Source organism: Carassius gibelio, chromosome B2 (assembly GCF_023724105.1).
Source record: "Carassius gibelio isolate Cgi1373 ecotype wild population from Czech Republic chromosome B2, carGib1.2-hapl.c, whole genome shotgun sequence".
NCBI lineage: Eukaryota > Metazoa > Chordata > Actinopteri > Cypriniformes > Cyprinidae > Carassius > Carassius gibelio.
In genome coordinates this window covers 16196059-16219616 of record NC_068397.1, presented here as the reverse complement: position 1 = coordinate 16219616, position 23558 = coordinate 16196059, and the positions used below count along the sequence as shown (strand labels likewise).

The 23558-nt window shown below is 36.4% G+C and overlaps 1 protein-coding gene across 6 annotated transcripts in view; it reads right to left on the bottom strand.

Moving 5' to 3' along the window:
* pde4ca (phosphodiesterase 4C, cAMP-specific a) overlaps positions 1–23558 on the bottom strand; it is a 40192-nt gene that overhangs the window by 2704 nt on the left and 13930 nt on the right. For 2 of the 6 annotated variants that reach the window (XM_052549222.1, XM_052549224.1), the window contains 14 exons: positions 9106–9297; positions 7428–7469; positions 6776–6812; positions 5685–5758; positions 5554–5603; positions 5330–5442; positions 2613–2706; positions 1991–2163; positions 1787–1885; positions 1533–1697; positions 1348–1447; positions 1105–1259; positions 868–990; positions 575–757 (listed from right to left, as the gene is read on the bottom strand). In XM_052549222.1, the coding sequence (XP_052405182.1) occupies positions 575–757; positions 868–990; positions 1105–1259; positions 1348–1447; positions 1533–1697; positions 1787–1885; positions 1991–2163; positions 2613–2706; positions 5330–5442; positions 5554–5603; positions 5685–5758; positions 6776–6812; positions 7428–7469; positions 9106–9297 (1600 nt within the window). Of the gene's footprint in view, positions 1–574; positions 758–867; positions 991–1104; positions 1260–1347; positions 1448–1532; positions 1698–1786; positions 1886–1990; positions 2164–2612; positions 2707–5329; positions 5443–5553; positions 5604–5684; positions 5759–6775; positions 6813–7427; positions 7470–9105; positions 9298–20738; positions 21422–23558 lie in introns of those variants that run through there. The other 4 variants (XM_052549223.1, XM_052549225.1, XM_052549226.1 and 1 more) reach the window with 3 other exon arrangements.

The following is a 23558-nucleotide window of genomic DNA, read 5'->3' as shown; positions in this document are numbered from 1 at the left end:
TATTTCATTTTATCTGTATAATGGTTATTATTAGAAATGATTAGAAATAGAAATGATTAATATATGTAGGTATATACAGAATTTACATATTCACATACAATTTTGTAAAATGTTTTATCACTATATAATATTCGTCTATTTGTGTTGTTATTTTATTATTAATTATATACTGTTATATGTATTATCGTTTAGAATTATCTTTTTAGTTTTAGTTTTAGATGTAGGAATTTTGTTATGCTTTTGTCATTTTATTTTATTTTTTTACATTTGCTTGAATGTATTGTTATTTCAGTTTTAATTTTAAATAATATATATTATATAGAATATATAATTTCAATCACTTTAAAATAACTTTTAACTTCAAACTGATTTAGTTAGTTGCCAGCTTTTGTAATTGATGTTTAGATTTTTTACTTAAATTGTTTTAATCTAATATGATTTAATATCATCTAATTTTATTTAAGCTTTAATTTAATGATGTTTTTATTTTATTTTATTTTATTTTTGATGGAATGAGGCCCAAAGTCCTCAAGGCCAGTTTGTGGTATATTATTTGGTATTTTCCCTCACTCACCTGTGTTTTCTCAATGGAAGCATTGTGTTTGTCACACATGGGGCTGATCTCCATTCCCTTATCTCTCTCTCGGTCGCCCTGAGTGAAAAACTCCACCATGATGCGATCCGTCCACTGACGGTACAGCTCCAGAGGCTTTGTTGGGTTGCTCAGGTCAGCACAATGCACCATGTTCTGAAGAACCTACACATTTGATAAACCACACATTTTAACTATAAACTTTCTACTTAAGAAGCAAAAAAGATTTTCTGACAATATAAAACGGCTTTGCTCCACAGAAGCTCAAACAATACCTGAATGCGATCAGAGTAGTTGTCTAACAGCAGCACGCCCAGACTTGTCACCTTCTTGGTCTCTACCATGGTCTTGAGATCCGCTAACAGGTTCATATGCTTTGACATGTCAGTGGCTAGAACCTGCAAAGAGTCAAATACACAGTAAATAAATAAAACCACGTGCTGGTTGTAGTTCTCAGACTTGGATCTCTTCATCATTGGCCCACAGATTTGTCTCTGCCTCCATTTCCTCACCATGTCAATGACCATTTTGCGCAGCGACTGCCTCTGTTTCTTGGTCAGGTTCTGGAAAATGTCACAGTTTTCTTCCTGCAGCAGTTTGAAGCCAACAGCCAGGTGGTGGTTCTCCAGAACAGAGGAATCGTTGTACATGAGAGCCAACTCCGAGTCTGGAGAAAAGTATTACGTTCTTATTAGTCAACAACACAGCGTGCAACCGCAATGACAAGCTTCTGCTGCTCTGCCGCGGCCACTCACTTGTGTTGATGAGGAACTGGTTGGACACTCCAGGGTGGTCCACGTCATGTATTGCACTGGCAAACATTGCGGCCAAGATCTCAAGGTCGGTGAATACAGCCTTGCAAAACAGAATAGCAAATATGAAACATTTTGCTTTAGAGACTAATGAGCAGATGATGAAAAGGAAGCTGGTTGAGACGAACCTCCAGGGCAGGGGTGGACAGCAGGACATTGGTGGACTGGACCACGTCAGCGGCGTGGATGCTGTTATGGTACGCTACATCCGAGTGGTAGTTCTCCTCCAGTGCCATCATGTAGGTAATAAATGTGTCTACAGGGATTTTGAAGGATTTCAACAGGTCTCTTTCCTGTGGAATAGAGGTTCAAGACATTTGTTGTTGTACTGCTTTAACCGAAACTACATGAGAAAAGTTTTTTTTAATTCCACATTTTATACCTGAAAGATTGTGTACATCGCTACCGTTAGGGGTCGCTTGCCAGAATACTCCGATATCTTGAAAATATCCACGCCCCATTTGTCAAAGTCCTCTAACTCCTGCAAAAGGGAGTTGGATGCAGTTTAAAACTGCAGTTAAAGTCCATGTTTACCATGGTGATTTTAGTTTGCTGATAGTGTGTTTTACTGGCCGTGAGAGCTCACCTTGGCCAGCAGATCTTCCTGGTCAGTGCTGATGCCAAAGCGTGGGATGCTGGAAGCTGCGACACTGGAGCTGTGTGAGGGTTTCTTCACTCCACTGATCTGAGACATGGGCCGCTTTTTCTTCTCCTTCTCCTTGGTTGGGGGGGACATAATCTCCATATCATGTTGCTTCTCTGCAACACAAGTTCATTTTTATATCTACAAGCAATGACAGACGGCTCATTAGATGCACTTTGAAAGAGTGGCAGGAAATGAAATAAAATACAAATACACAATTATTCGGGAAACTTAAAAAAAATGTGAGCAATTAGCAACTAACTGAAATAAACTGAAGTACTAAAATAACTAAAACTAAAATCAATTAATGCTGAGTAGTTCACAAAAAACAATTTCATTAAATATAAAAAAATACCACAAATGACTAAAGCCCTGAAACTGAAAATATAAAAATGCAAGCTGATTCAATATATTAATAAATACTATAATAATATATAAATAATACTAAAATAACACTAATAATATATATTTTTTTTCATAAATAATATTTTGTACTTCTCATAATCTAATCTGAAATGAAAACATTTGCATTAAATTTGAGAAAGAACAAAATAGTTGGTTTTACCTAAGAAGGTGCTGGAGATGAACTCTGAGACCTGGTTTCCTGACTTGCTCGTCTCTGACAGCTGGGTTAGTTCTCGATTCAGCATCCTTTTGAACTGCAGAACAGGACACAAGAACCAAACACATGCGCTTTGAGAATCAACATCTCCAATCCACTGCATTTCCTTTTAATTAGAGCCTTCCCATACAACACCTAACTAAGCTTTTTAAAATCAAAAAATGTAATTCTACAAATGTGTGCTGCAAAACATCACATGACATACTCATATCAGAATATAACTGCTTCAAAGAGTGGTAGCAGGCCTTCATTCAGCTGCCACAGTCACCCAAGATGAGGGGCTGGACCAAGCAGGGGGAGTGCCTTTCATCTGTGTAGTGTTATTATGTAATCATACACGAGGTTTCAGAATGAAACACTTCAGACTGAGGCAGTAATATGTACAGTAGTACTGTAGAAGCCACACACACACTGACATCAGAAACACCCCAACACACCCAAACTGACATCCACACGGCAACTCACTGCACCATCTGTGATTTATAGTGTCAACGAGAGCATCCCTCTCAACTTCAGATAAAAACAATGCAACAGCTTCTCCCAAGAGCAGAATCACAGCGCGAGTCTTACCTGAACATACATCCACGACACAGAGAGCAGGTAACTGATGTCTGGCATCTCAGCACCAAATGAAGACTTAACAAAACAGAAGCACCGTCTGGTCGGTGCACATGCTATAGACACGTTCCAGATCGCCTGCTTCAACAGCAGTCTAGTGGTCCAAACCGAATGTGGTGGCACTGCAGAGCTCAGCCCAGCACCAGGAGCTCCAGCTGCCATGGGCTGCACCTGTGGCAGGCTGAGAGCGTGTGCAGCTGGCTGGAGCGAGTCTGCATCGCTGCCGCATGCTCTGCTCTCCTACTCTGCCCGATTCATGTGTAAACAGAGAGATCAGGCTCCTCCCAGCAGCCCCCTCTCTCTCTGGCAGGTAGCTCCCCACTCGCTGCCGCATGCTGGCCAATCGGATGGGTTTTGTCACAGAGGCTGGGTCAGGGGGAGGTGTGCGATTGGCTCACGGCTCTAGGGCACATGCAGGGGCTGGATGGGGTGGATACAGGGGGCCGGGGCTGTACCATGTGCACTTGGTTTGAAGCTGAAAGCTTCAGGAGCCGCTTCATGTTTTGCGCGCATGTGTGTGGATGTGTTTTCCATTGTAATGAGCGAGGGAAATAAATAGATGCTCACTCTGACACAGAGCAGGGAAACCAAGCAAGTGTGAGGTGTTTTTATTAATTCTGAATGTTTATATCACACTAATGCATCATCGATATCAATTTTTTTTAGATTTAGTTTTTGATTTGTAGGTTAAAAAAACATTGCTGTAGTATCATGTTTTTGTGTTAAACTGCAGGAGTGTTTTCAACATTGTTAACAATAAGAAATGTTTCTTGATCACCAAATCAAGCTGTTCATTAGAATGATTTCTGAAGGATCATGTGACACTGAAGACTGGAGTAATGGCTGCTGAAAATTCATTCTATTTTAAAATATATTAAAATAGAAAACAGTTACTTTAAATTGTAATAATATTTCATGATTTTACCTTTATGTACTGTATTTTTAATCAAACAAATACAGCCTGGTTAGCATAAGAGACATCTTTTAAAAACATTAGGAAATCTATTTTACAGCAAATGTTTGAAAGGAAGTACATTTCGATTGTCCTAATTATTTATTATAACATTAACTTATCAGGACAAAATGTACATAGAAAAATGTATTATTTTACATTAATAAAAAAAAATGGCTCAAGTGGTAGAGCATTGCGTTAGCAGCGCAAGGTTGTGGGTTCGATTCCCAGGGAACGAATGTTAGGTAAAAAACAATTTTTTCAGTGAAAGCACTGTGAGTAGCTTTGGATAAAAGCATCTGCTAAATGCATAAATTTAATATATATATATGTGACATAATTAGCATAAATCTTTTTCTTTCCCCTGTTTAAAATGTTTCCATTTATTTTCATTTAATAATGTTCTGGATGATGCAAAAGTTGTCTCTAATTATGTAGCTATTAACTTGTTTCAAGAACTGTCCCATCTTACCCTTACTCGTATGAAAATATGGCACTGTAAATTTGACAATGTCAAGAAAATTCAGTGCTTTTATTTTAACGGCAATACTCTAAAATGTTTTGCATGCTCACTTTTTATATTTTCTTCACCTCGACCAGTGCAGGGTGATTCCTGAACGTACTGCAGATACATCAGTGATGTTAACCAGAATGAAAACACTCAAACATGTGTTCATATGTGCGCATGTGTGTGAGAGTATGTATCCGTGATGCACGAGGTCGCTGTGTGGGTGGGCTAATCACGCGTCACACAGTCTATGAAATCCCCAGCTGGAATGAGGGGAGATAGACGAGGTTGGGGAAGCAGATTCATCCATGACTCCACTCTCTCTTTCCCATTTTTCAGCACACGATGTGGACGGGGGTTGGGAGCGATTCAGAGCATGCATGAATCCTATTCCCATCTAAAATAGACATCTGACGCATGTGTAATTCATAGAGAGGCATGTTGAGTATTTGGGTGCTGTTATCAGCAAGCGTTGATGTATTGTGTTAGATGGTTATTAGCACTAAGGGCAAGTCCCTGGGTGACAGTCGAGATATTTGATCCCTGTCAGTAATGAATCATCTTTTATTTTGGTAGATCTACCTTGTTAGATGCCATCTCACTGACTGAGTGACGTGTCTTGAGAGTCTCGAGCTGTTCGAGACACCAGTCCAGCTCATCCAGAGTCTCCACTGCCAACTTGTGAAACGGCTCCTCTGCAAAATACAGCAAAGCATGTTATATCCATGACTATAGTGTTCATCATCATGTGTATTAAAAATAAACTTTGTACTGTTATCCTTTTCTACAAGAGGTTGTTGTCTAACCTGGAAGGCTTGTCTTGCACATGGATGGTGGGTTGCTTCCAGTGGACCTCCTGTGGAGATTTGTGTCAGTGGAGATCAAGCATGACTTTAAAAGCATTTGAACAGACATTACACTGTTTACTGGGCCTTACTTGGTCGGGACACGGTCTTGCTGATGGGTCAAAACAGCAAAGTTGCTCCGCACAGTCCTCAAGCTGGCAAGGACCTAAGAGAAGAACAATAATGTAGGTCTGTGCCAAGAACACATACTTAGTCCTTTCTTTCTTTTTGAAGCAACTTCAACTCACTTTCTGTATTCAGAAATCAGTGTTTCTGATTGTATTATTATTGTCCAGGAAAATATCAAAAAAATATTAAGTTAAAGCAAAACTGTATAAGATATTTTCAGAGTACTTTTTTAAAGTATGTTGTCTTTTTTGCATTTTTATTGTATTATAGAATTAAATATAGAATATTTAGTAAATAATTTATAATATATATATATATACACTGTATATATACACACACATATAAAATCTTCTGAATAGAAACCTAAAGTTCACACAGTTATGTCTTACAGTAAACTTAAAATCAAGAAACAATTTGAAATTCTTAACATATTATCCCATTTTGCTTCTCAATTTCATTCATGTTATTTTTTTTTCAATGTTTAGGTATTATTACTTGAAAACACGATGAAACACAGGGTTATTAAAATGATTTTTGCAGTGAGCGAGAGAGAATAATTGTTACATAGAGAGGTGACCTACAAAAAGAAAGATTTGCGTAAAACGTCTGGCTTGTCTGAAATTGTGCAGCTCTTTTGGAGTTTCAAAAGGACATGAAGGGTATCTGATTTCCAAAGCCATGCAGATTTCTCATCTGTCAGCATCCATATCGACAAACCCGGTATTGGATTCCTAGCCTGTTTTGTAAACCGAGTACAGTGGTGACGCAAATCCCACGTAAAGCAAGCTGCATAAGAGCGGAAGGGCTGTTCCCGCCAATGCCAAAGGCAGCACACTCCACTTACACACAAAAAAGGCACTTCTAAATATCAGGAGATATATCTCTATTTAAAATATAGAGAGAATATTTAAAGGGAGAGCTATTTAAAGGGAGAGCAAAGTCAAACTACCATGTTCCTCAACAGAGAAACCACATGATGCAAAGGCCATGAATGCCCATTAATGTCAGATCAACTACGTAAGCTTTCATTTTCAAGGCCTACTCTAATACTAACCTGTGCAAACGGTGTAACTATCATGTCTTCTCCATGTCTGTAAGAGAAAAACACATTAACAAATCACAAATCAAACACAAAAATTACATATTGGAAAAGACAGCTCTTTAATCTCCCAATAATAAAAGGAGCCACATAAAATTACTTAAGGATCAGTGGACAGGAATGACTAAGAGTTTAAGTGTGGAGCCTTAAGGATGTGGTCGGCTTCAGGTTACAGAGCACCATCATTCAAAAGAGCAAGCGGCCGGTAATACGCTTTTGATTAACATGCAGTCTGGATGGAAATAACAAAATACAGCTCAGCATAAGGAAGGTACCTCAGATTCTCTAATGGGATATTAGATATCCAACATTAAAAGCTTATGGAAACACGTAATAAGAACACAGATGGGCTCGGATAGGGTGTGTCATGCACGTGTATTTTAGGAGCAGTGAGAGAGAAGCTGAACTATAGGGAACATGCTTGGAATTGCGTCTTTATTCATATATTCCAAAGCCTCTTTGGTGGCATTAGTAATGCTTATGGTGGCAAGGAGTAAACAGGGGAAGCTCTGAGGTTAGACTGGTCTAGGAGAGAGAACCGGCATGGATTGTGTAATGGGGGACAGCCCTTTTAAGGGCAGGTTAATATTGTTCTATATCTTCTCACCGATTTAGCCAGTTGACCTCCCAGTGCTTCAAACTCTCTTCCCTTTGAAAAGACAAGCAAGAGCTGGTGACCTACGATTAAGCACACTAGTTCATGTAAACGCAACAAACAGCAGTTGTAGGTGGTTGCATTCACCCTGCTGATGTTGTTTATTGGGGTGGTGTAAACCAGCCTTAAAGGGGTCATCGGATGCCAATTTTCCACAAGTTGATATGATTCTTTAGGGTCTTAATGAAAAGTCGGTAACATAGTTTGGTTAACATTTCTCAATGGTAGTGTAAAAAAAACATTTTTTTTTACCCTGACAAAAACAGCTCTTCTCAGAGCAAGCCGTTTTGTATCATTTTTCTTTAAATGTTAATGAGCTCTGGTGACCCCGCCCCTCTCTTCTGAGCCACTCTCAGAAAAACTCTCGCATCATCGAGAAACTTGCTAATTAGCACATTATTAGGAAAGGCGATTTGAAAATATTAATTAAAAAACACAGACAGGCATCTAAGATCGGCTCGATTTGAGAAAGGGGAAATTATTTAAAGAGATTTAAAAAAAAAAAAAACACTGGGTGGATTTTTATCATTGTATGGTGGTTGTGTACACAGACTGCCAAAACACATTCAGTTCAAACAACTTGTAAAAGTGCATGTAGCATCCGATTACCCCTTTAAGGTGTTTCGATTTGAACGACTTAGCTTTGACGCAGGCTGGAAAAATAAACTGCAGGAAAAAAAAAAACCAAGAATGTGGTGCCCTTTTTTTCAGACTCAAAATCCTGGCAAACCAGAGCTGACATGCAAGCGTGCTCAGATGGAAAGAACAGCTGGAAGTGGTAACAATAAGGAGTTTTTAACCAGCGCCTTGGATTTTCCAAAATGACTGAGCATTATGATTTGATGTTATATACTATTAAAAAAGTGTGTCTTGGGAGAACCGTGTTTCAGACATAGTCAACCAGCTGGAGTAAACCACATCTGTTATGAGGCAAACGCTTACAGTCCTAATTAACAGAACTCTTCCAGCCACAAAAACACTGTAGCTCAAGAACACATTTGTGCAGCTTGTAACACGTGAAGCTTGCAGTGAATCAAACAACATGCACATAATTATTTTTTTTTCCTGCTGACCATTCAAAAATTTGGGGTCGGTAGGATGTTGCTTTTTTTATTTATTATTTTTTTGGCCTCTTCATGCTCAGCCAGTCTGCGTTTGTTTGATCAAAAAAACAGTAAAAACTATTATAATGTGAAATATTATTTCACATTAATTTTAAAAATGTAATTTATTCCTGTGATGGCAAAGCTGAATTTTCAGCAGCCATTACTCCACTCTTCAGTGTCACATGATCTTTCAGAAATCGTTCTAATATAATAATAAAAAATTAAAATCTGAATACTTTGATGAAGTTCAAAAGAACACCATTTATTTTAAATGTTATCATTTTTTATTATTATTTTGTAACATTATAAATGGCTTTACTGGCACTTTTTATCAATGTAATGCATCCTTGTTGAATAAAAGCATATAAAAATCTATTTTAAAAAATCATACAACAACAAAACAACAAAAAATAACTTTCAAGTTATTTAGAAAGTGAAATTTGTTAAAAGCCATCATAAATACATTTAGTATTGTAGACATTCCTGAGCTATATTAGGGGATAAATGAGACAAGTGATACTCACAGCTCACTGGCCGTGGATGAGTTTCGGGACATGGCCTTGGGTGAAAGGTCAAAGTCAGAATCGGAGCGATACAGGAAGGACTCCCGCCGCTGACTGTGAGGGAAATTGGCCTGCAGCACGAGGCCAGAGCCTGGACTGGCCTGGGACTCCAGAGGACTGCGGCCCACCGACGGCCCATTCTCAACATCAAAACTGAGGAAAGAAAAACAGAAAGAAAGGGTTCACACGATTCACCCAGGAGACTTTATTATGGATGTTTTGCCGCATTAGGATAATTTTCCACCCCTGTGAGATAAACTGTCTCTATACTCTTAGTACACAGCCTGTGTCAATGACCTGACCTGAACTAGTGCAGAAGGTCACTGAGACCTTGATGAAAACGGTTTCACACAAATGTGCAGCAAGACACTCTCTTCCTGCGTCAATCTAGATGTAAGCACTAGCCTTGTGGGTTTATATGACACAGCTAGACATGCATTATATCACATCTCCATCACTCTAAACTCAGGATACATTTCAGTGCCTCACTAATACCAAACCAGCAGCTCTGACACTACATCACTCAAGAAACAGAGACACATTTACATACAGTGGGGTCCAAAAGTATGAGACTACTAGTGAACAAAACCTATTTTGTAAATATATATTACACTACATTCTAATATACCAGCATAACAAGTTAAGTGCACTCAAACTGCATGAACTCAACAAATTTGTACAAAACCTGACGCTCATGTTATCCAAGAGGAATATATCAGTCTAAAAATGTTGGATTATACTGATAAACTAAAATAAACTCACATTATAGCCGATAACCAATAAATAGCCAGTGTTGAAAAACACAACTACCTTGTATAAAAAAAAAAATAAAAAAAAAAAATACAATACAACACAAAAATGTATGAAGTCAAAAATATTTTAGAGAGTTAGTTAACCCCCAAATTAAAAGTCATTAATTACTCACCGTTATGTCGTTCCAAACCCATAAGGCTGATGATACACGGTGCAACTTTTTGAGCAATGTTCCTGGGCAACCAGGAGAGACACGGGGCCCACGATCGATCTAAAGTATCCAAATATAATTTTGTTTCCCATTCTCAGGGGGAAAGTGTCCAAGCAGCATTTCTTAAAAAAAGCTGCCCGGCAAAGTTGCTCAAAAAGTTGCCCTTTTTATCATAAGCATGAGATCTTTATTCATCTTTGAAAAACAAATTAAGATATTTTTGATGAAATCCGAGAGCTCTCAGACCCTCCATAGACAGCAACACAACTGAAATGTTCACAGGTCCAGAAACATAGCAAGGACATTGGTAAAACAGTCATCCATGTGACATCGGGGGTTCAACTGTAATTATACGAAGCTACGATAATACTTTTTGTGCACAAAGAAAACAAAAATAATGACTATTCAAAAATGGGAAAATATCCTAATTTGTGTTCTGAAGATGAACGAAGGTTTTATGTGTTTGGTACGACATATGGATGAGTAAATAATGACAGGTTTTTTTGCACTCTTAAAAACTGCTCTTGAAGAGGTGTTCAGTTGTTGTTTTAATATATCACTATCCCTTTAAATGAACACTCATTGATGATATAAACCCTAAAAACATCTGACCATTTGTGTTAAAAGTCATAAATATATTTATTGAGTATATGGACCTAGAAATCAAGCAGAATATTAATTATTCTTAGTTATTTCACTTCACTTTTCAATTTTTTTTCAAAAATGTATTTTTTATATATTTTATTTTAAAATAAAAACACACATTTTTGTTTTTTTAATTCAATGTGTTTAATCCAATATTCTGGATGAATGCAAATTCTCTCATCATTTATTCACTCTCATATCATTCCAAACCGCTATATGACGGATTCTCCTGTGATACAAAAGATAAATATTTTAAAGAATGTTGGTAATATTGGTAGTACTCTTTTTATTTATTTACCATACAATGGAAGTCAATGGGGACCAAAACTGTTTGGTTACCAGAATTCTTCAAATATCTTCTTTTGTGTTCCGCAGAACAAAGGGTGAGTATATAATAACAGAATTGAACATTTTAGGTGGAGTAACCCTTTAAAGGCCAGGGTATACAGCAACACTGGCATGTGACCTCATTCCACACACACAGATCTAGTAAGTCTGTCATGGTGACAGAGAACGAAAGAAATGCATTTGAGATTTCTTCCTCCTCTAAGCCAGTCTGAGTGCGGTCAGCCTGTCTATCTCAGTGACAGATTCAGGTTTTGTGGAGAGGCCGGGTAAGACCTCCTGAGACACAGAGGCAGCAAAGCTCTGAATGAGCCGTGTTCTTCAAGGTCAATGTGATTCAGGAATGCAAAGCTAAAAATAGCCCCCATTCATTGACGTGGAAGCATGTGAAAGGCCTAAAAATAACCTCCTCAGGTAAAGTCTACTCCCAATCAAACTGGCACAGAATTGAAACCCACCATATATGGTGATTTCATTAATCAATGGTCCTGCCTGTGATGTGTCGTCTGTTTGATAATGATCCACTGCTAATGTATTCATCTACAGTGTGTTATTAGATTAATGTGAAGGAGTGGAACAACACTGCAAGCCAATAACCTATTTTTTTTTCTATATTTGGGAGATTAGGAAATGCATTGCATTAATGAATAACAATAACACCATAAAGGAAACAACACTATTAATAGCCTCTGTTTTCCAGTTCAACATGTAAAACTGCGTTTATGCTGCTCAAGTTCAATAATCAGCTTTTACAACAAAAAAGAAAAGTGTTATGTATTGTGCTTTATTAACCTAGATCGTCACAACTGGGCATATTAAATATTTCTAAAAGGTGCTTTGAACATATTATTTGGTCATCTAGAAAATGGATTTAATACATATTGAAATAATATAATAAATAGAAAATATATTAAAATTATAATATAATTAATATATAGTGATATAATAGTATATATTCATAATTATAATAATAATCATTAAAAATAAATACTATATGTTTACCATTTATTAGTGTCTATTAAAATATAACATGAATTACAATTATAATAAATGTATATATTTGCCAAATTTAATATATATATATATAAATACATTTCACCCCGCACACATGTGTACTTGTTATTTTTCATAATTAAAAAAAATACAATGTTTATCAGAATTATAATTTAATATAATTAATATATTGTAATATAATAGTATATAACAATAATAATTATTATTATTAAAAACGAAATACTATATATTTATAATTGCAATAATTTATTTTCAGTAACAACAATGTTATTTAAAATTATTTTAAAATGTAATAATAATATTAATTATTAATAATAACATTTATTTTTACACTATGTTTTTTCTCTGATCTAAAACACGAGTTAAAAAGGTATAGTGCTCGTCCATCTCTATCGCATGTCCTCATTCGCATCTTTCACTGATGTTGCATGAGGACAAGACGGATGTCTCTAACACGGTCTTACATAAACAACCCAGTGCACCCTATTCATGTGACCACATACAGGAGCGAGAGACATGTACACAGAGAGAGAGAGAGAGAGAGAGAGAGAGAGAGAGCAGCATTCTTCTGAATGGATGAAAACACACATACACAACAGCGCATCTATTTAAGTCACACTACTGTATGTTCTGGCATGAGGGGACACCGTATCCATCTCTAAAAATACCTGTGCTTGGGGCAGAGGCTGTCGCTTCCACTTGGTTTCTGCTTCCGTCCCTCATCTTTAATGCTGTGTCTCCTATGGGTCCCTGTGCACACTCAGAGCGAGGTGCTTCTGCAGAGCTGCTGCTATAAATAGCCCGTCTCTGTTCGAGGGATCCGAGCAGAAGCGCTATATTTAGACCTGCAGGTAGCCTCAGATTCTTCCCCCCATTCATGAATATTTATGGAGATTTCTGCTGTGCTATTTTTAGCCCACGCATCTATCCACCCACACATTTCCATGTTGCCATTTTAAGACATCCTCCGTCAAAAGGGAATCTGGGAATTTCATCACTCAGTGGAGCTGTGTTTTTGATGCTGTTTTTGTACTGCATGTGGAAACTACGTCTACTAGTGCATATAGGAGTATCAGCCAATTTATTTCTAAGTTTATATATCTCCAAATTTCAAATGTTTGAATTCTCTTATTATTTTTGAGTTAATATCGTGCTTATGCATTGAGCATTACTGAAATGATGCACAACGCATTGGAAATTGAAATGATAAATCAGTATTACCCTCACATCTAAATTTAGGTACATCAATTATAATTAGCATCACAGTATTGTCTGTATTTAAAAATAATATAATAATTATAATATTATAATGATAAAATAATAATTTCTTGGAGAACAGTCATGTTCACATGCCATTTGCATTGTTTCTAGTTCTGTTGGTTTCAATATGCGAATCTGATGTGAAACATACAGATACTTCTCTGCACAATAATAAAAAAGAAAAGCTTATTATATAAATCTGAAAGTATAGGGTTACATTTTTATTTTCAACTATTCCTTTGACAGTCTTTACACTATTATGACAACTGTATGCATCACTGAATAGCGGTCAGTCGCACCAATGAGATGAACCGGTCGGTGTGAGCAGTCTTTGTGTTTGTAGTGCTCTGGAGAAAAAGGGGCTCTTTTTCTGGGAATAGGGTGCCTCCTGTGGCTCATGATAGAATACGCTTGTGTGAAGCCAGCCTTTTTCAGTCAAAGCATGACAGTATACAGTTACAGAGTACAAAGAGCATGTTGTAACTCATCTTCATAAAATATATATAAAATAAAAATAAATAAATAACATGGTGACTTTAGCCAAATCAACTTGATGATGATAAAACAAATAAATAAATAAATAAATAACATGGTGACTTTAGCCAACTCATCTTGATGATGATAAAATAAATAAATAAATAACATAGTGACTTAAGCCAAATCAACTTGATGATGATGAAATATATAAATACCAAGGTGACTAAACCAACTCAACTTGAGGATGATAATAATAATAGTAATAAAAATCAATCAATCAAACAAACAAACAAACATACAAATACATAAAACCAGAGTTGGTTATAGGTACACTTTTCCTTAAGTATTTTATTTGTACTCTGTTCTTTTGCAATGGAATAATAATAATTGTTATTATAATTATTATTGAGTGGTTTATAAAAAAAATAACCAAATCAAACAAACATTAAATAAATAAATAATTTAAAAAGATATGAAAAAATGCTGTACAAGTGAACAGCCTGTAAACACAAATACTGAAGTGACAAATGACTATAAAATGCATTGCTGCTGAATTGAAGTGCAAGAAATTTTGTAAATTTTTGGGTTTCAGGATGAGTTTTTCAAACAAAACATTGAGGATCAAACTGGATTTGCACAGTTTGAGCTTTAGCTCTACTATAATCGATTTCATAAGCTACGAAAAACATTTTTCTTTTGACTTTCATAATAAGTACCATGGGAACTTTTCTTTTCTTCAACTTAAGTCTGAAACAGTATCCGCACAGTAACTCAAATGTCATTTTACACCCCTGACTTCAGCTCAGCTTATCCTTGCCTTCAGGAACAGGTTGGAATTCATTCCAAGTGGAGACCAACTGGCTACAAAGGCTTCGAGCAGAAACATCTCAAGAACACCTCCAGCGTGAGGAGCAAAAGAGCTGACACTAAATCCCCTGCAGCCTGTCGACTGTCAGTATCTTAACACTTGACACCTAGCATGCGTCACGAGACACTGGTGCTACGTCAGTCCTAACCCGGGCACATTACAGCACTGCACCAGCCAGGCCGGTCCCACCCGGGTCCACGCTATAGCCTAACCTACACTTAGGAAAAGGCCGAGCGCCGGCCCCACATTCAGGCATATTTGTTTATGCAGCATTTCATGTAAAGAAAAAAACAGAGGCGGAGCCACAAGTTCATATGAATCTCACGTAGTCATTTAGTCTCACAGTTGAATAACCAGTCCACTGGGACGCAGCCCGAAGGCTGTTCATCCTGTTCCTCTCTCCATTGTTTCTAATCAACAAGAAAAAAATGACATTTAAGAGAGACACGACGACACATGACGTCAATGAACACCCAGAGGCCCGGACATACATGAACATACCACTGGAGATTTGGAAGACAGCTGTTGCCTTACAAATGCTTATTGTGTTGCACCACAGCAAAACTTGGCCGAAGGGGTTTTAAAGCACAGTTAACCACAAGTGAACATGCATTTGAGTTTTAAAAAGACCCTTTTTGGTGCTTCATGTTGAGATTGATGTCTCACAGATGCACAGCGGGAGACGTCACCGGTCTGATGAGGCTGCTAATTACAGGGTCATCCAGCAGACCACATACTCATGCGTAGACACTGCGGGCAGAGGATGTGTCCTCGATTGTTTAATCACCGTTTCTGTGCATGCTGCCTCTTCTTAATTGTGCACATAAAATGTGGAGCACATCCATACCGGTAAGAGCTGCAGAGATTGTGTAAAGGTTTCAGAGGCACAATAGGGTGCACAGAGAAAGAGAAAGGGAAAGAGAGGAGGAAAGGAAGGGGGGCAGTGCTGTGATCTCAGCTTTCCACTGAACATTTATGGTCAAGATTAAAAATAAGCTCGGTTTGTCTCTGATTTAGGCTGACATTCTAAAGCATGAGTGGGGGTTAGCCAGAATTAAGTCATAGACGTTTGAAGGCGCATTACACTGATATTTCCACATACATTTTCTTGCTAAACAGCAACCTGGTGGTGACTTTAATGTATGCTTAGATTACAGAGAAGAGCACTTCCCATCATCTATTTTTGCAGTCGCATTTACAGGAATGAATGGCCATTTCATTTTGAACTAAGACACACAGTGTACTTTTGAAAACTACCCTTATTACAGTCGATGTAAACAAACGTCATGTGGGCACATTCAGCCCTGTTCATTACTTGTTACTGCAATAGAATTAGCTGTTTGTACTGTAAAAGTATATTTATTGTGATTAAAACCTTATTATTTACTTTAATCTGTAAATTTATGCTCACCAAGGCAAAAATACAGTAAAATCAGTTTTATTTTGAAATACCATTAAAAAGTAATTAACTGTTTTATATTGTACTCTATTTTACATGATCCTTCAGAAACCATTCTAACATGCTTTGAAGAAACAGTTTCTATCATTATCAATGTTGAAAACAGTCCTGCTCAACATTGATATATAACTTTTTTAAGGATACTTTCCCAAATAGAAAGCTCTAAAAAATAGCAGTTAGTTTCAATATTTATTTTCCCACATGAGGCACAATTTTGTGTGTACCACTTTGCATTAAAAATAAACACTACATCTGTAAATGAACACTATTGAAATTAAACTCATGTACCAAAATGTGGCTTAATTTATTTTATTTTCTGTACTTCTGTATATATACTGTATCTATATATAAAAATAAATAATATATATTAAATAAATTATATATATATATATATATATATATATATATATATATATATATATATATATATATATAAATAAATATATATATATAATTAAAAATTTAAATTAAATTTATGCATTTAGCAGACGCTTTTATGAAAAGCGACTTACAGTGAATATATATAATAAGGACTGGGAATTTTTATATGAGATCTTAAAATATCCTTAAAATAAAAAACACAGAGGCAAATATACATGTCGGCTCATGCATCGTGCCAGACCATCGCTGCAAACAGAGTTAACGAAGTGCATCAGATTTTCCACGCAGTGTCTGTGACTGAGCACTTCTGTGAACACAGCAGAGGGTCTCTCAGGGGACACGGACAGAGCTCAGTCGGCTATCCTGCCATCATTTTGGGACCATACAACGAATCAGCAAAACAAACATTAGGAAAGTAAACTAAAGTGATGGGAAAGCTAACCAAAATTAGTCATGCTATGAAGAAAAGAGATCTGACAGCTTTGGAGATGGACTCAGAGATATCTGCAGGTATTGTGAACTACATACAAACACTAAGAGCTAAGAGCCCATGCGTTTTAGGCAACACTCGCATCATTTTAGAATAGGGCAAATAAAACTGAAAATAGCTGTAGCTCTTGGGGGTAAAAGTAATCCCATGTGACACATTTCCCTTTGAAAAAAGAAGAAGAATGAGCTACAGATGTTAAGACGATTGTAATCTTACACTGCCAAGACATTGGCCAAGAGCGAGACAAATGGATATTCTCAAGGAATTCTTTCGAATAAACCTCTCGACTAAAGATTAAGAAAACACTAACACCGTTCAACATATTTATCACAGAACAATATTCTGTCAGGTCACACAATTTAGCAGCACAAGGCCAAGTGCTTAGATAATAACCTTAAGTTGCTCCAAACAGACCGTTTTTTGTTTAGAAGTGTTGCCTTAACCTTGCCGCTTACATTTAACAGCAGAAGACGTGGCACGTCCCATAAATCATTTTTCTGGACATGAGGCTCTAGAAAATATGTTGAGCAGTTGACAAATGGTTTAAAGATCCCGACAATCTCACAAGAAGATGTCTTTACATGCTTATTCTCATGACTTAGTTGAACTATGATATTTTAATGATTCTAATGATTAGTTATACAAACTAATGTATGTAATGTCATGAAAAGGCAAAACTGATGTCCAGTGTGTTTCATAAGGCTTGACATGTTTAGTACTATGTTCATTCAAAATCTTGTACATATAAAAGCTTGGTAAAAAAAAAAAAAAAAAGTATTTGTGAGATTGTTTTAAATAATAAAGTAACAATTGTGCAATATGAAGATGCACATTTTTTTAAAAAAATTAAAGTCTCACTTTGGAAAAGTTTCACTCAGTTGTGAAATTTTAAGTCACATTATGGGACATAAATTATAATTATATAATTAATTATAATTATACATAAATTATATATATATATATATATATATATATATACATTATATATCGTTATATATAATAAAGTCACATTGCGAGATCAAGTATAATTGATATAAAAGTTGCAATTGTGACACAAAGTTGAATTCATAAAAATTCTTTTTAGGTAAACATGGTTCGTGGATCAAAATGACTCCTCATTGCCTTGGCAAGTTATTGCATGAAGGAAAACAACAAAAGGCAAAGCATGATATCCACTGTTCTCTTCAGCTCTCACCTCCTCTGTGACACTTCTGTGTGTGAACAGAGATGTGAGCTTGAGTGATGGGCCTCGTCCAAACCCATGCTTCACTCTGCAAGCATATGTGCAACTTTAAGAGATGCTCCAGCAACATTTACACATGGATCTTCTGCTCCAGTCGAACTCCAGTCGAACTTCTCATCTAAGATGATCCTGTGAGGGAAGGTACCTCAGGCTTGAATTCATAAAAAATCTGTCAGACTTATGAAAAACAGTTGTGAAACTGGGAGATATAAAACATATTTGGTATATATAAAAATCGCAAACGTGAGATTTAGACACTGTGCAATATAAAGTCACACCTGTGCAACATAAAGCCAAAGTATTTTGTAATTGAATAGCTGCAGACTGAGCAAGCTTGTGTTCCCTAAAACCTGACAACACTAGCTACAACACTAGCCTATGCATGCTTCAATATACAGCACCACAGTAATATTCTCCCTAAAGTTTTCATTAAAATAATCGTTTGTAATAAAAGTTTATTTTTTTTTCCAAGTGTCTTAATCCCAAATGTCCTGTAATTTATTCCATAAAGCAAGATACGGACTAAGAAAATAGATGGTGGAAAGAAATGGAAACACATGTTTTTTTTTATCTGTAATCCCGCTGTCAATGCTGACATTGATGGCTATTCGAGTGGGAAACACATGTGTGTGTGTCCAAAAGGAGTGTACGGTCTCTAGCCTTGCTGATTTTGTGGGAGGACAGAGGCTTCATGGTTCTCTTTAAATCAAAAACCACTCTGACTAAAGCAGATTTCCTCTGTATTTAATAAATCCCATACTTGCCTATAAAATAACTACTCTACTAAGACACGGCACATTGGGTTTCATAAGAAAATGAAATGAAAGATTTTTCTATAGATGGCCATAAAAGCAAACAAACAATGGTTAGCCTTCTAAGAAAATGCTCCTGACAAACATTCACAGCAACCTTTATTTCTTCACTTTGGGCTTTATCTAAAAAAAATAAGTTTTATGTGAATAACAAAAACTGGTGTGCAATTGAGCAAACCTACATGCAAGCACCACTCACTGTCACCGCTTTAAAGTTAAAGTGTGCCATTTTAATTTATGTTCAAATCTTTTCCTGGGACAATATGAAAAAGCAATTTATAAAGTAAGCCGTTTCCATGAAAAGTGTCCACACTCTCTGCTACCAAAACATTGATCTATTTGTTTGGGCATCTCTTCACAGTAACATTGGCTTATACAATGGTGTGCGTTCAGGGATGTTTAGTTTGTCTGATCAATGGCAAACAAGGCAGCGTTCAGGAAACCTGTGTGAAAACAGTCCTTATTTTTTCAAATCCCTTTAGGTACCGCTAATGCTGTAGGTAACATGCTTCAGCTTCATTTTCTGTAACAACAGAAATGTACAGTCCTGGGCCGATACTTTTACAGATTAAAAAAATAAATAAAAATGTAATTTCTTTGTTTTTTTTTCTTCCACTTATTTACAAGGTAGGCAAGTAATTTTTTTTATCATTGCATATTTACTTTTGTATTTCTTAATGCTATTGGTTTTTAAATAATATACGTAAAAACATTTTTAACATGCCATCCTCATGATTTCAGGTTTTCAGTGAAACAGTAAGCAGGGTAGTTTGGTATTTGGTGGAACAGTTACAGATGAACTGGTTTCCAGACTATGATACAATAAATGCAAAAGCAGAAAATACTCATGATCACTGATTGCACACAGAGAGTAACGCAAAACCCTGGCGGAATAACTGCTCGTTTATCATAGTGCTTTACTGCCATTAGACAGCAGAGAACCACTAGATCTTGTCAGAGGCTGTCTGAAAAGAGTTTCCATGGGTCAGAGCATATCAACAGGTTATTCCATGGACATAGTGGAAGATTTATACAGCCAAACCACATAACAATCTGTCTCTGTCTGTACACCAGGTGTAAAGAAACAACAACAACATCCAGTTATCAATACAACAGCCTTAGATTGAAGTGAAATACATAGTGAGGTCTAAAAGTCCCCATTAAACTTCTGGCATTCAAAATTGAATTAAAATTTCGAAATACAGAAATGTTGTATTTTATTAAATCAATAAAAAAAATGCAAACACTATGAAATATTTAAATATTATAGCTATTTATTAAAATAAAATAAGACTTAAAAAATATTTTAATCATATAAGTCACTTGTGTCATTAATAATGTAACTCTGTACAGACAGTAAGCTGATCTACTTTCACTGAAGCTAAAGATGCTCTTTGGATCTATGGAAAAAAAAAAAAAATTCATGCAGCTCGACTACCGTTAAAAGCAAAAGAGAGACATTTTAAAGTGAAATCTTGAAATTCATCTTTTACTCAAATAGTTATGTCGCTGAAATAGCATAAAAGGAAACAAGTTAAATTTATATGAGCCTTTCCACAAATTGTCTGAGACTTTTGGTTCATGATATATTCGTCAGTACCACTGCCCAGCAGAATAAATCATCAAAGCTTATTACCGCCTGCGTTTCTGCACAATGTCGATGGGTCTGTTGACGGCACATGGAGATCCATATAAATTCCAGTTGCGTGGCTTCAGTGCCCGATCAGCTGAGAAAGAGAATCCACAGTTTGCTGGCACACTCATCTTGCCGGCACACTCATCCGGTGATGTCTCTCGTGGAATTCCTTCACACAGATCACGCAAAAACACTTCTTTTCACTCTTTTTAGGTAAACATGGTTCGTGGATCAAAATGACTCCTCATTGCCTTGGTAAGTTATTGCATGAAGGAAAACAACAAAAGGCAAAGCATGATATCCACTGTTCTCTTCAGCTCTCACCTCCTCTGTGACACTTCTGTGTGTGAACAGAGATGTGAGCTTGAGTGATGGGCCTCGTCCAAACCCATGCTTCACTTTGCAAGCATATGTGCAACTTTAAGAGATGCTCCAGCAACATTTACACATGGATCTTCTGCTCCAGTCGAACTCCAGTCGAACTTCTCATCTAAGATGATCCTGTGAGGGAAGGTACCTCAGGCTTCTGTCTTACTCTGCTTCTGTGTGGTAGCTGGACTCATGTAGGAGTCTGTGCCATATTTTAGCTAGACTCTTTGGCCCACCGCAGCCAGATGGCTGGAGCTCGCCTTACTGTGAGATCACGCTCAAGAAAGAGGGTGGGACCAAAGAAAGCACAGTTCCTGCCTCCTTGAGCCGTAACCCTTTCCTGCTCGGTCTGCAGCTGGTTAAAGCTGAGTGCTGAGTAAAATATAAAAGGTAACACTTAGGGACCAATTCTTTCTATTAACTAGTTGCCTATTATTAACACATTGGCTGTTTATTAGTACTGTAGTTATAAAACACTCTGCATGACCATATTCCACATCCCTAATCCAAACGCAATACCTACACTTAACAACTACCTAAATATTAATAAGCAGTAAATTAGGAGTTTAGTGAGGCAAAAGTCATAGTTAATGTTTTGGTAATTGTGAGAATTTTACCTTAAAATTTAAAAATATTAAAAAAAAAACTATTTAAAATTTTAAAAGATTCAATACAATTTCATTGCAAAGATACAGTCTCTTATTTGTGACCCTGGACAAAAAAAAACTGTTTTAAGCGTCAATTTTTCACAATTGGAATTTATACAGCTGAGAATTGAATAAATAAGCTTTCCATAGATGTCTGGTTTATTAGGATCTGACAATATTTGGTAAAGATACAACTATTTGAAAATCTGGAATCTAAGGGTGCAAAGAAATCTAAATATTGAGAAAATCGCCTTTAAAATTGTCCAAATTAATTATTAGCAATGCATATTACTAATCAAAAATCACGTCTTGATATATTTACGGTAGGAAATTTACAAAATATCTTAAAGGAACATGATCTTTACTTAATATCCTAATGTTTTTTGGCATAAAAGGAAAATCGATAATTTTAACTATTTGACTGTTTTTTTGTTTGTTTGTTTTTGGCCATTGCTAAAAATATACCCCAGCACCTTAAGATTGGTTTTGTTGTCCAGGGTCACATCTGAAAGCTTTATTCAGCACCTTGTCTATTTTAATTGCAGACGCAGCAAAAAAGTTCATATCTAAACACTGGTGCACACTTGAAAACAAAGGTTCCAATGGGTGTTTTCACAGTGATGTCATCGAAGAATCATTTTCGGTTCCACAAAGAACCTTTCAGTAATCAGTTCTTCAAAGAACACATTCTTTTCTTGAGGCTGAAATACTTTACGCAATTTTTGCCCTGATTTACAGTCTGAACATGTAAAGTGAATGTAAATAACCTTTTGTGGAATGGAAAAGTAGAGAGTATCTGCTCAGCACTGAGATAATACAAACAAAACAGAAACATCACACAGCTGTTAATCTGAATATGAGAGGGACTTTTATAAACTTTCTTATGCCTAGACACAAATGTGAACCAAAAACTTTGTGACAAGGAAAAAAGTCAGATCTATTCCTTCCCCTCAAGAGAGGATCTACTGTAAACCAAAGATAACAACAGAAAATCTGCTGGTACTGCCAAGAATCGAAAGAGACACACATATAACTTCCTGACCTGATCTTTAAGTCCTTAATCTTCATATTCACTCTTGATGAATTACAAGTTTAGTTTGAGATCTCAGGGAACTTTAAGGGGATCAACTTACTTGAGACCAGCATTTGAGAACTGAATTGTTGCTATGATTGCTACCTCAAACAAAGTGGTTTAGCTGGTTTCTCTGAGGTGAACACGGCATAAACAAGTGGTACAGAAATCATATTCATGGTCTCTTACAGCCCTTTTCCCAGAAACACTAATTCTCTCATAATAATAATAATAATAAAAAGTTTGCAATGTTTTCATTAGACAATGCATTTATTATTAAATGTATAAGTTATAGTTTCAAATTCAAATGGTGGTTCTTTCTCTCTTGAATTATCTAAACATTATTTGGGAACAAATGTTCAATAAAACAAAAAATCCACCAAATCCCTTGCTTCAGGTAAAAGTGCCAGGATGTAGCTGTTTCTGTGTGTTAATGGTTTGGACATCATGAGGGCTTGATAAAGATCTATGGCTAAAGCAAAAACCTTGTTTGGACTGTCTACATGTTTCAGTCATAACAGCTTTTTAGGATGTCGTAATCATGATCCAAAAGATAATGATAAGCAATTCTTGGAAAGATTTGAATATTCATGCAAACTGGAGCATGCGTGTTTTACCACTCAAATACTGAAAATAACACAAGGCCATAGATCTTCCACAGAACTGGTAATCTTGGGTCATTTTGTTAGAAAGTGCAGCCAGTGGACAGGTTTGTACTGATTTAATATAACG